Source organism: Dermacentor silvarum, chromosome 7 (genome assembly GCF_013339745.2).
Source record: "Dermacentor silvarum isolate Dsil-2018 chromosome 7, BIME_Dsil_1.4, whole genome shotgun sequence".
NCBI lineage: Eukaryota > Metazoa > Arthropoda > Arachnida > Ixodida > Ixodidae > Dermacentor > Dermacentor silvarum.
The window spans coordinates 178,477,973-178,491,657 of NC_051160.1; the positions used below are offsets into that span (position 1 = coordinate 178,477,973).

The following is a 13,685-nucleotide window of genomic DNA, read 5'->3' on the forward strand; positions in this document are numbered from 1 at the left end:
CAGTAAACTGATGTCACAGCCTTTTCATTTTGAATCTGGGAACTTCCATCAAACTGGTACATGTTTTGTAACATGAACGTAAACTTTGATAACACAATATCAGTGAAAAATTTGTAAAATGATTTCGGTTGGGTTAGCTATACTTCACTTACAATTATTTCACTTACAAAATGAAAACTCACGTCAAGCTGGTATAGTTTAACACAGTTTAGCAAAAAGTCTGTGAATTCACGATCGAGACTTTATGCGATGTCCATTGCAGATGTTGCTCACACCATACGCAGTGCAGAAACTCTTGAGAAATAATCAAATAGATGATGTCCCATGGATGTCCCTCTGTTGTCGGAAGCATGACGTCCGCACAAAATCCAATGCAGATGTCCTTAGAACGTTCGTGATTAAAAATAAAATGGACGTTCAAAATAACCGGAACCCAACGTCCCTGGGTAATCCTGGGGATAACCGGCTCTGGACGTGGACGTCGGGATATAATTCGGATGTCCACTGGATTTTCATGGCCCATTGGGAAGGTTCCCAAGGCAGGGACGAGCGTTGAATGGAAAGAAATGTTAGTTCTGCATTCATCGCTCATCCCTGCCTTTCTTTTACTTCGTTTCCCCCTTTCTCTCTGTACAGCGTGGAGCTTATAATGAGGAGGGGCATTGTGCAGAAAGTTCTTGAAAAGCCTTTTTTTGTGCTCGTGCGCCTTCGCTGGAATGTGCAGGGGTGAATGCACTTAAAGCTAAAAATGCAGTCTGTGAACGAAGTGTTCGGTTGGAATAAGCCCTTGCAGGAAAGCCAGCTTACAGATTTTTGCGAACTGTCCTTCTGGGATTGGATTGGGCATTCCATCCCACTGTATATTTGCAGACTCCACGTCTGCCGGTGGGCATGCATTCCCCGTCTTGTCAATAGACAAGCGCCGCTTTTCTTGTAGGGTAATAATAATAATAATAATAATAATAATAATAATAATAATAATAATAATAATAATAATAATACTTTATTCGTACTCAGAGAACCGAATATGTAGTCCAGGCATACAGGGTCACAGAAGGCGGAACTGCCCATACCGGAGTGGTTTGCGTGCCGAACCTGGGACCCGTGGAGCGTGTGAGACATCTCTCCGGCCAGACATCTCTTCGTTTTCTTTCCTTCGTCAGAGTCCTGCTAATGTGTTTTGGCAAGTTCGGAAGTACTGTGGGCACGGCATCTTCTGAGAGTGCAGGAATGCGACGTGGTATCAAGACTGCAGTTCTATTAATAAAGTCGCGAACGAGAAACCTAAAGGCAAAAAAAAGAAAGAAAAAAAACAACAGACGGTGGTGATCAGATTGAGCTTGCGTGAAAGGCCTCTTGAATAATATTTGGTTGGCTATGCCACGATGATGCTGTGCAACACGTTATGTATCGCACGTAACACCCCAAAACAGGCGACGAGACCAACTGACGGTGAAGGCACAGAAGCGAGGCGAGGCCAGCAGGCCGGCGCCGCTACTGCGCCACGAGCGGCAGCGCCACATTTCCCCTGGTGGCATCGGTGTGCAAGGGGGTCACACATCCCCTTCTAGCCAGCCTAGTTATGAATTATATCAATGCATTTCAGTTACTTGAATGGCAAAAGTATCGTATTTGAGTCGTACGCTGCCTCTTCCTAGGATCGAGAGGTAAAATGTGTAACTGTGTTATCAATTCTGAAGATCTTTCACGTAAGTCTATTAATAATGACACTAATTGTGAATAAAAGTAATAGCTTTGTGGAAGCTTTAAAGGCGAGAGAGACAAAAATTTGTATTTCGAGACAGCATATATACAGGAGCCCTAGAGCGGCGTGTGGCGGCGTCGTTCGATCCCGAAGTGTGCTTTCTCGAGACCGCGTCGGAGGATTGTTTTTGCTTGAATGAACGGAGAGCGCCGTCGAATAAATAGTAAGATTCAAAAAACCAGAGTTTCTTGCGTAATTTTTTGCACTATTAATTGCATTTGATTGCACGAGGTAGGTATACGAGTGCAATAAAACTCTATGTCATGAGTTTTATTTCCGTCAGTTATAGAATGCAAAACAAAAATACTTGTGCCTCTTGATCATCATATACGTATATTTTAATGCATTACTCATGCTTCGAGCATACTGACACGTATACATGTTTATCTTTCAACGGTGGCCGCTTTCCACCGGCTAACAAATGTTAAACGTTATCGCTCGGCGCAGGCCGCGCCTGTATCGGAAGTTTCTAGAACGTTATCGATGCTTCTTTCCATTGCCTGTTTTCACCGACGCTTATGTTATCTGATTGCATGACTGACGCGAATCGTCTAGAACTTTCTGGAAGACACGCGGGCATCAGGGATTAATCTAGAACCTTCGATGACTCATGTATAAAAGCCGACGCGTTTCGCCGCTGATCAGATTTTCGACGACCGCCGACTGTGTTCGCCGCTTTCGTTGTGCTTTGAGTGTAGCTTGCTTTTGTGGGCACAGGTTCACCCAATAAAGAATCAGTTTCTTCTTACACAGTTCAGTTTTACGACTGTTTACTTCAGCGTCACTACTACGTGACAATACACACGCACCAACAACGCTACGGAAAAAGGTATGACAGAAAAAAAGGTTTAGAAAGTACGGCACTGCATCGCTGCAGTCACTAGACATGCCGTAATTTCATGTGCTATTTCTTTTCTGGTGGACGTCCAGACACCAAGTTCTTGCTCTTTACAAGAAAGTGAAGGCGCGTTGTGGAATAAAATTGATAGTTTTGTTTCTAAGTTCAAATTTGTGTTGCTCACAGCCGACCAATCCTGAAGGTTTCAGCAGCCATGACTCTTTGTGTTTGCTGCCGTTCTTGCCACCACATCTTCAAGCTTCCCACTTGATTTAATTCCTTGGCACGGGACCATTTTGTCAACGTTCGTCAGGAGTACTTTAAGACGGGAACAAACAGCGCTACGACGGGACGAAGTGAGTATGACAGACAAGGCGTTGAACTAACAACCACTGGTTTATTGCTGGGAATGCAATATATGCAATAACACGCAGGTTCAGCACACCTAGAAGGCCAGAAAGAACACAGTTTCTGTGCCGGGAAGGGAATAAAATCATCACATGACGCGCGTCGTCATAGCAGGCCAGCACGTTTTTAACAAGTATAGTTAATCTCGCAGCTATGCAGAGCGCGTAATGTGATTATTTGTTTCCCTTATCGGCACAGAAATCGTGTTTTTTGTGGCCTTCTGTGCTGAACCTGTGTGTTTTATATATATTGTAAAGGAGAGAGACAGAGACAGCACCCGTTCCTGGGTCAGCTGTTCTATTCTCCTTCGTCGTCGTCTTCCCCCATGCGCCCGCCTTGCGCCTGGTGTGCGCGCGCCCGAGCCTAAGTGGATCTCTTCATCTTTACACTCGGCCATGCTGCAAGTTTCCTGCACGCCTGGTATCACGCAACCCGTCCAAGCATGGAAGTCGTCATCTGTGAGCTGTCCAGTGTGCAACCAGCTTCTCTGGCGGGCGGCACTGGCTGTTGTGCGCTGGTCTTGCCGACGACCATCCCCCTGCTCAGCGCTGCCCGTCTCCGCCAAACCGAGGAGATTCCCTCAAAGGGTGCTTGGTTGATCACTGTGAGCGGTGCGACTACTACAAGTCTTCCCCGCTGCTCCTCAGGTTTCTGAGGACTATCACAGGAATAGTTGGAGAGGCTGTCCAAGGATGGTGATGCTAAGAATGACCGGAGGGCACAGTCGGAGCAATTCTGAAGCAGCGCTTCGTTGCGGTGGTCACTATACCCACGAAACACACAAGCAGCTATTTGATGTCTAAGAGATGTCTTGAACGGATAATTCAAAAGTCTAATAGCTGTCCTGGTCAAGACATTTTCTAGCCGTGGACGTCTACAGGTACTTCAGTAAGCCCTGCTAACGTTATGCTAAAAGTTGGCTAATAAACATCTTCAGAAGAACAACTTTAAGAATTGTATTAGACGTTCCCAGAATTCTGTAATAATGGCTTCGGAAGCATTATGCAGGCCTTTATAAAACATCTTGACAAGAACAAGTTAAGAACTTTATTAGACGTTCCCAGAATTCTGTTATAAATTATAGCAGAATTCTGGGGACGTCTAGCAAAATTCTTAATTAAGCTTAAAAGCCTGCGTATTGTTTAAGTCATAATGCACAATGGCTTCAGAAACAATATGCAGGCTGTTATAGCTATGCTTAAAGCAGCATTTATAGATTGTCATCCTACAGTGACGTGGTAAGCAAAATTAATGGCCACTTCAGCATACCATGCATCCGTATGCTAGCTTCATAGTACATATGTTACTATATGGAACTGAAAAATATATTGAAGCATTACATTATATTATTTAGAATAACTTGCATTAAATGTTTTAACATATATAAAATGTGCAATCACATCCAAAGTAAATGTGCATAACAACATGCAGGAAAAAATTACCTGACCTTGTGAGAAAGCGGCTTTATTGACTAATAAATTAAAGGACAGGCAGAATGATTTAAAAAATTTTTTAAATCCAGTAGAAAAGGTGACCACATAAAATAATACCCGTGTCACACAGGCACATTTGGAAGGCCGTCCAGTCAACTGCCTTCGAAACGCCACAACTCTATCGACTCAAAGGAGTTGTCGCGCTGCTACACGGCAACTTTTGAAAAGCCGTTGAGTGGTTCAGGCGTTTCTTGCAAAATTGTGTGGCGCTGCGGATCTTTATTTTCGTTTTCATGTCATCAAAAGTTAAAAAAAACATTAAAACCACTATAATTACTTATATGTTTGTTTATACGGCGAAATGACGGCGATATGACAGCAGCTGGCAGCACATGGAGTAGAGGGAGAGTGTACTAGACAACATGGAGGAAGCACGTCGCTGTTATCGAGAGTATGTGCAGTTCGCACAAATCAAGTGGCAAAAATACTTTATTGAATAATTAATAACACTCATATTGACAAGTATACGTGTTTATCATTCACCGGTGCCCTGAGTTTGCCTAATAAAGAATCAGTTTCGTCATACACAGTCTTACGACTGTTTACTTCAGCGTCACTACTATACGTGACAATATATAGTATTTTTGAAGCATTTTGGTTTGCTTTGTTTTTTCTAACCAAGAGTACGAGCATACTGTGAATGAGAGGGCATGTTCACGCTGTTTCCGCTTCCGTTGCTCAAAGGCCATCGAGATTTCGACAAAGTTGTAGGGTGCTCGGTTGACTCGATAGACTGTTGACTCGGCGGCCTTCGAAACCGCCCGTGTAGCAGCTCGAACTTGACCTTTCAGTCAACTGACTATCGGTTGGAAGGCCTTCCAAATGCCCGTGTGACATCGGTATAATACCCGTGTCACACGGGCACGTTTGGAAGGCCTTCCAGTCGACGGCCTTCGAAACGCCACAACTCTATCGACTTAAAGGAGTTGTCGCGCTGCTACACGGCAACTTTTGAAAAGCCGTTGAGTGGTTCAGGCGTTTCTTGCAAAATTGTGTGCGCTGCGGATCTTTATTTTCGTTTTCATGTCATCAAAAGTTAAAAAAAACATTAAAACCACTATAATTTCTTATATGTTTGTTTATACGGCGAAATGGCGGCGATATGACAGCAGCTGGCAGCACATGGAGTAGAGGGAGAGTGTACTAGACAACATGGAGGAAGCACGTCGCTGTTATCGAGAGTATGTGCAGTTCGCACAAATCAAGTGGCAAAAATACTTTATTGAATAATTAATAACCCTCATATTGACACATATACGTGTTTATCTTTCATGGCTCTTGACTTCCAGATTGATGGCTCGTCTCTCCGCTGCCTTTAGACTACTACGTCAGCTAACAGTGCTACCAACGTACAGGTTCCAGATCAAGAACCAGTTTCATCTGCACTTCTTCTAGCACAATTGCGCACTGAATTTGCATGCCTTTTCGACTCCACCCTCGGCTTAGCCAATGGGTTTGTGCATCGTGTCAAAGTACGGCTCTCGATTCCGCCAGTTGTAGCAAAACTTCGCCGCCTTTCTCTTTCACTCCGAGCCCAGGTATCTGAAGAACTTCGTCGGCTAGAGCAGTTGGGTGTGATAGAGCGCATTAACGCTTCAGAATGGGTGTCTCCGATTGTTGTTGTTCAAAAGAAGGATGGAGGCATTCGTGTTTGTGTTGACTTACGAGAGCCTAACAAAGCTGTCATGACGGATAGCTTCCCTCTTCCACACACCGAAGAACTCCTCCACAGTCTTGTTGGGGCAACGCATTTTTCTAAGTTAGATCTCGCATCGGCCTACTACCAGGTTTTGCTCGATCCTGAAAGCCGTGACTTAACCGCTTTCATAACTCACGATGGCCTCTTCCGCTTCAAACGCGTCTGCTTCGGGCTGGCATCCGCCCCTGCTGCATTTCAACAAATGGTGTCGAAAATCCTTCAAGGATGCTCTGGTGTTTTGTTCTATATCGACGACATCATTGTTTTTGGGAAGAGCGAACAGGAACACTTGACCAACGTGACCGCTGTACTGCGGGGCATTAAGGAAGCAGGGCTCAAGTTGAATGACAAGTGCGTATTTGGCGTAGAAGAACTTTCCTTCTTGGGACACAGGATCACACCGCAAGGTATCTCCTTTGCCAGAGAAAATTGCTTCCATTATGAATACTCCAGCGCCCACTGATAGTACTTGTCTGCGCTCTTTCCTCGGACTGATCGAGTATTATGCCAAGTTCATTCCCATGCTTGCTGACGTGGTAGAACCAATGCGAGCTCTTCTCCGGAAGAACCAGCCATTCATTTGGAATGATGCTGTAGATGCCAGTTTCGCCAAGGTGAAGTTTCTGCTCTCTTCCAGCAAAGTTCTGCACATGTTTGATGCGTCCCTTCCGGTTGTAGTGTCCACTGACGCATCTGACTGTGGACTGGGTGCTGTTCTCCAGCAGGTGGATGGCCACAGGCTGCGAACTGTTGCCTTTGCTTCACGCACATTTTCACCAGCAGAGAAGAAATACGGAGTAGGAGAGCGTGAAGCGCTGGCCTGTGTTTGGGCCTGTGAGCATCGGCATACGTACTTGTGGGGACGGCATTTCACGTTGCGCACGGACCACCAAGCTTTAGTCTCGCTACTCTCTTCTCAAGGCACTGGGCGCCGCCCCCTTCGCATTGCACGGTGGTCAGAACGGCTGCTTCGCTACAATTATACTGTAGAATATCGGAAGGGGTCTGAAAACCAGGTGGCCAATGCCCTTTCCCGCCTTCCAGTTCCATCTCCAGAGGAAAATATCTCATTTGATGAGGTTGTGTCCTTTTTTGAGTTACCGTGCCTCACTAAAGAGCAGTTTCAACAGGCCCTTCGTGAAGACTGCATGTTGGAACAAGTCAAGACCTATGTCGCCGCATCTTGGCCTGCACATAAGAAGCTCTCGAGCGAACTTCAGCCTTTCTTCCTGATACGTGAAGAATTGTCCGTCGTTGACAACCTGCTCCTGCGCGGCGAACGAATCGTCGTTCCCTTGTCTCTCACACCGCAAGTAATCACTGCTGCCCATGAAGCTCACCCTGGTATAGTTCGAACAAAGGCTCGGCTACGAGAACGGTTCTGGTGGCCAGGCATGGACAGGTAAGTGGAGCTTTCCATCCAGAACTGCAGCATCTGCCAGATGGCTGACAAAAGTGCGAAGACTGCTGCTGCTCCTTTGCAGCCAGTACCCCTGCCAGAACGTCCATGGCAGAAGCTTGCCGTTGACATCGTCGGCCCTATGGAGAGAGCACCACATGACTGCAGATACGCCATTACGCTCATCGACTATTTTTCCGAATGGCCCGAGGTTCAATTCTGCAGTGAAGTATCATCCCGCATCGTCATAAACTTTTTGCTTTCTGGGTTCTCCCGTGAAGGCTATCCGGAAGTGGTAGTCTGTGACAACGGGCCCCAGTTCTCATCTGTGGAGTTCATTGAGTTCCTCAAAGATTGCGCTATCCACATTGCGCACTCTTCCGTTTACTACCCGCAAGCGAACGGACTTGTCGAGCGGTTTAACCGTGTCTTCAAGAATTTTGTGCAGGTCGCCATGCTGGAACAGCGTCCGCTTCGCCAAGCAGTAACCGAGTATTTGGGCATATATCGCTGCACGCCACATGCCACTACGGGAGTTGCACCGTCTGTTCTCCTATACGGACGGTGACCGAGAACACGCCTTGACGTTGTGGGTCACCCGTCACCAGTTTTCTTCAGCGATCCTGTTTCCGAACTTCATCGTCTGCGCCAACGAGCTAAGAGCAGGCAAGACTACAGCAAAGAGTACACAGACCGTCGCAGGGCCGCTAAGAAGACAACAGTGTCTGTCGGTGGTTACGTTAGAATTAAGAAACCTGGAATATCAGTTAAGGGAGACCTCACGTTTAGCCAACCGCGGAAGGTAGTCCGCCAGCAAGGTCCATCATCGTTTCGGCTTGATGATGGACGAACCTGGAACGCGTCGAAGCTATCCAGGGTACCTGCAGCTTCAGCCACATGGAATCTTCCACATAATGCTGTGTCTGAACCCGCGACTCTGTCGTCGGCATCTCAGCAATCCAACGACTACGCCTCAACTCGACCCGAAGCCTCGCCGGCTACGCCCACGCTACGAGCTCCAGCGCCAGCTGTGTCGAAGGACCCTCTGTTTCAACGTCGGGTCCAACCACCGAGGAACAGAAGGCCTCCAGATCGATACCGGGACCACATGTAGCTTGTGTGCTAGGTGCAGACGGGTGCAGTGCCAGAGAACTTCGAGTACGTGTAGCTTGTGTGGTAGGTGCAGAGGGGTGCAGTACCAGAGAACTTGGAGTGCTGCATGAACTGTGTGCAGATGGTTGCGTGTCCCTGCGAGCGTTTAATTTTGTTGTTGTTGTTGTATTGCTTGTTCTAGGCCTTCTTGTTGTTCCATACAGTGAAGATTACATGCCATGTATGGTTGCAGATAATTGTAAAATTTTGTAACCACTGTATATCAATACTAATCTACTAACTACTAACTATTACTTACCTTGTTATTGTAAGGAGGGGAATATGTAGTATATCAGTTTCAGTTTCTGTTTGCCATTACACGCCGCCAGTGTTGTCACCTGTATATATACATGCCTCTGAATAAACAGGGGGTCTTGTTCTGTTACGGCCGTGACTGTGTTTGTGGTTCTTCTGTGGCTTCCGCCGAAACACAACAGGTAGTCTCATAAAATCGAGCGTCACGCCCACATGTGGTAACATGGGCCACCAAATGCGCGCCCTTATCCTCCTTTTTGTTTATTTTTTGCGCATGTTCCCTTAAGCGGTCGTTCACGCAACGTTCAGCTTGGCCGATATACAACTGCCCACAAGGGTGTAAGGGGATGGCATAGACAACCCCTCTGGAGCACTTCACAAAGGGCTTCTCGTGCCTAGTACGACAGCCCCCGCCTGCTCTCACACCTTTTTAAGGTTGTGTGAGGTTGCTAACTGTCACGGTATACCTAAAGGTTGCTAACTGTCATGGTATACCTCTTGCTTTTTGTGCGCCCAATAAGCTTTCGAAGCTGTGCTCTCGAGTTTGCTGTGAGAGCAGGCGCGGCTGCCGTACTAGGAACGAGAAGCCCATTGTGAAGTGCTCCAGAGGGGTTGTCTAAGGGATCCCCTTGCACCCTTGTGGGCAGTTGTACATTGGCGAAACTGAACATTGCGTGAACGACCGCTTAAGGGAACATGCGCAAAAAATAAACAAAAAGGAGGATAAGGGCGCGCATTTGGTGGCCCATGTTACCGCATGTGGGTGTGACGCTCGATTTTATGACACTACCATTTTGGGCAGGAGTGACAATGCCTCTTTTCGTCTTGCACTGGAGGCCTTTATCAAGCAGAATAGAGATCGGTGTGTAAGTGAGCCGTCTTTACTTGATGCCGAATTTGACTTCTTGCGCAACCGTCTTTAATGTACACGTGCCTTTCTTATTGTCTGGTCTGCGCATGTGTGACAAGAGGATATATATGTATGTACAATCCTTCCATTGCATTAAACAGTTGTGAGTAGCGCTTGTCTTTGTTTCTCCCTTTCGTGTGTCTGTCTTATATCGCGCTGAGTTACTTGTTCAGTTATGGAAAACCAAATAGCCCAACAATGAACTATTCTAGAATTATTGCGGTAAACACGCATACAGTGTTTTCAGTTGGTATTTAGTGATAAGGCGGTAGCATAATTTAAATAATGTACAGAAGGTCGGGCAATGCGAGGAAAACGCATCAAAGGAATCAAGCTGTAAAATATTGTCCTGTTCTCTTATCCTGTCATTCACATGTTCACTGAAAAAGAAAGAAATGACAGATTGAGACAGTTGCTCAAATGAACATGTTTTATTTTTAGTTTACAGAGACACCCGTGAGACTCAAGGAAGTACAGTTCGCTGTCGGGGTCATTTTTCTTGTCAGCTTCCGAACTTATGCCATAAACATGCACCCGAAAGAGTCACCAAATGAAAGAACCTTAGTGACTCACGAGTTCCCTTTCTCAACATTTAATCTACAGTGACGAAGTAGCGAAGAAAGAAATCTAACACTGTTCTCATTTGGCCACAACCTGTACATGCACACATCATGCACAAAGCAAGGCCATATGTGCTGAAGTGCCAGGAGGCTATACAACTGTACTAGCTAAAGACCTAATACGCCATAGAAGTTTGTTTTGATGTGGTGATGCACCATTATGAGGCTATACAGACAGCCTTGACAGAACATGTACCCTGATCTGACCAAGGGGAGAAAGCACTATAAAGCATTGATGGTCGCTAATATTGCAACATTCTCAGGAGTCACATCTGGCGTAATGAAGTAAACCAGGCGAGAGTTCAGTCTTGCCGACAAGTACCTCGCCCTGGCTGTGTCAAGCAGGAGCTTGCAACGACGACCCACTTCGGTGCGGCGTTCCACGGAAAGGCCCATGCATAAGTACCTGCAGGCATCCAAAGAAAGCACTGTTTACCAAGCGTGCACTCATTTTCAGAATGGCGTGCTGCAAAAGAATACTGGTACAGTTCTCCCCTCAGAGATTCTTCTGTTCCATGCACATAGGGCCAATGTGCCCATGCCAACTCCACTTGCATGCCTCACATGAATACACAATAAAGTGTAATCATGCTTGCCTCAGCATAATTTTGGTGCAATTACTGGAGTGTTATTTACCTACAGGTTAGATTTCACAAAAGGACTCTATAAAGAAATTCAAGGTCACTTAGCTATCTTTACCTGGATGAATGTGAAAGCATTCTAACATCTTTCCGATGACACATCGGCCTCATTCGCAAATTGTGTGGACGTCCATAGGAGCCGGGCACAGCTACAGACTGAGAAGTCGAAGTTGAATGTTCGTCCATAAGAGCGCACGACAGAACTCACCGAAATCACCACACCGACTGGCAGTGCCGCGGGGCTGTATACCGACCGGCCACACAGTTGCCGCTTCCCTGCAACTGCAGCTTATGCAACCGTAATCTTTACCGGGAAACACTTGCAGCGAATACTATGCGCAAAGACGAGCTTTCTGTTTTATTTTTCTCTTTCGATCGCGCCGCAGCCGTGGTGATGATGGCATCCCCATTGAAACAGGGCGGTGATAAATAGTCACCTAGCCTGCTTGAGTTTACCAGGTCTGCTAGACATGTTTTTTTTTTAATCTAGCATTCTTTTACACATCTCCTCAATCACGTCCTACTGCAACTCCAGACCTGCACAGATAGCAGACTTCTATGGGAGTCGCCTGCGCCCACTCTCGTTCAACCGGTGGCCGTTACGGTCGCTTTTATGACCCATTTGCTGCTACTGTACGGTTGGCTGGGCGGCACTGTAATTAGAACGGCGCCTGTTGTGTTGTGCCGAACTGTTTGCACAATTGCTGACTTCTGCGAACACAGTGACAATGATGGCTTTAATCGGTAACTCGGCTCTAAAAGTTGACTGCCCGAGCCGGAGAAATTTCGGTGCGTGTAGTCCGCCGCTCTCTAGAATACAGTCAAACCTCGATATAACGAAGTTGTACATGCAGCAAAAAACTTCGTTATATTGAGGTTTCATTCAAAAGAACTAAGATGGGGAAATAAAAATAGTTCTTATATCGTGAATTTCGTTAAATCGAGGTTTGACTGTAGCGTTAAATAGCCACACCTATTGCCATTTTCTACTTCATGAGTCATATAATGCTTTTGCATTCAAAATACATGGTAACCATACACTTCTTAGCGAGGTACTGTTTTCGGACATGGAGTTCCTTGTAGGCCGCAGTTGCAACTCACTGAGAACAAGACGCCCGCTGATGGCCAAGAGCCTTCACAACAGAATGGAATTTTATCTTACACATGCAAGGTGATAAAAAATTCGGAGCCCTTCCATTACTATGAAGATGGAAGCCAGCGAAGCTGTGACTATAGTGGGTCTGCTATAGTGAATATTGCTATAGTGAATTTATATATTATCACTGACTATATTGAGCGTCTTTGGCATGTTCGTCAAAGAGCAAGGACACCGGCATCTTGTTTTTGCCCGGTGTGATGGCCAAGTAGTGCGTTTGCTGCGCCAACTTCCCCCCATCGTCATAGACTAGCGTATGAGCCACAGCGTTCATAGCTGCAGCACACTGCATGGCATCGTCACGATCCTGAAAGATGTGGTTAAAGGAGTGTCCATCCCATATAGAGTCCAAAGGGCAACTGCTGATAACAGCGTGATCTCTACGTCATGTGACAAAGGGGCACAACGATTGGTGGGACGTGCCACCGCTGAGTATCGCGACACTTGTGAAAGAGGCATCAACGGTGGCGAGGGCAATGGGCCATCCATCATCAGCCTATATTTATGTCCACTGCAGGACGAAGGCCTCTTCCTGCACTTTCCAATTACCCCTGTCTTGCGCTAGCTGATTTCAATTTGAGCCTCCAAATTTCCTAACTTCCTCACCCCACCTTGTTTTCTGCCGTCCTCGATTGTGCTTCCTTTCTCTTGGTATTCATTCTGTAACTCTAATGGTCTACCGGTTATCCATCCTACGCATTACATGGCCTGCCCAGCTCCATTTTTTTCCTCTTAATGTCAACTAGAATATCAGCTACCCCCATTGGCTCTCCAATTCACACCGCTCTCCTCCTGTCTGTTAAAGTTAGGACTAACATTTTTCATTCCATCGCTCTTTGTGCGGTCCTTAACTTGTTCTCGATTCTTTGTTAAGCTCCAAGTTTCAGCCCCATATGTTAGCACCAGTAGAATGCAATGATTGTAGACTTTTCTTTTTAACGACAGTGGTAAGCTCCCAGTCAGGATTTGGTAATGCCTGCCGTATGCACACCAACCCAATTTTATTCTTCTGTAAATTTCCTTCTCAAGATCAGGGTCCCCCTGTGAGTAATTGACCTAGATAAACATACTCCTTTACAGACTCTAGAGGCTGACTGGTGATCCTGAATTCTTGTTCCCTTGCCACGCTATTCAACATTATCTTTGTCTTCAGCATATTAATCTTCAACCCCACTCTTACACTTTCTTGGTTAAGGTCCTCAATCATTTGTTGTCTCTCTACGTGTGGCAGAACAATTGCCGAAGTCTTTGGCGCATAGTACGCCTGCATAAGCCACAGAGGTTACGTAAACGTGACGTCGCCAGATCTTTTGGGTGCTCGTTACATACTGCGGAGGCAGTAACAAGTA

General features: G+C 46.2%; 1 protein-coding gene across 3 annotated transcripts in view; it reads right to left on the reverse strand.

Annotated features, from left to right (window-relative positions):
• Positions 1-10,335: 10,335 nt before the first annotated feature.
• Positions 10,336-13,685, reverse strand: part of LOC119458732 (tRNA:m(4)X modification enzyme TRM13 homolog) — a 306,204-nt gene continuing 302,854 nt past the window's right edge. For 2 of the 3 annotated variants that reach the window (XM_037720598.2, XM_037720596.2), the window contains one exon: positions 10,336-10,945. In XM_037720598.2, the coding sequence (XP_037576526.1) occupies positions 10,842-10,945 (104 nt within the window). In that variant the 3' untranslated portion in view covers positions 10,336-10,841. The remainder of the gene's footprint in view (positions 10,946-13,685) is intronic. The other variant, XM_049671406.1, reaches the window with a different exon arrangement.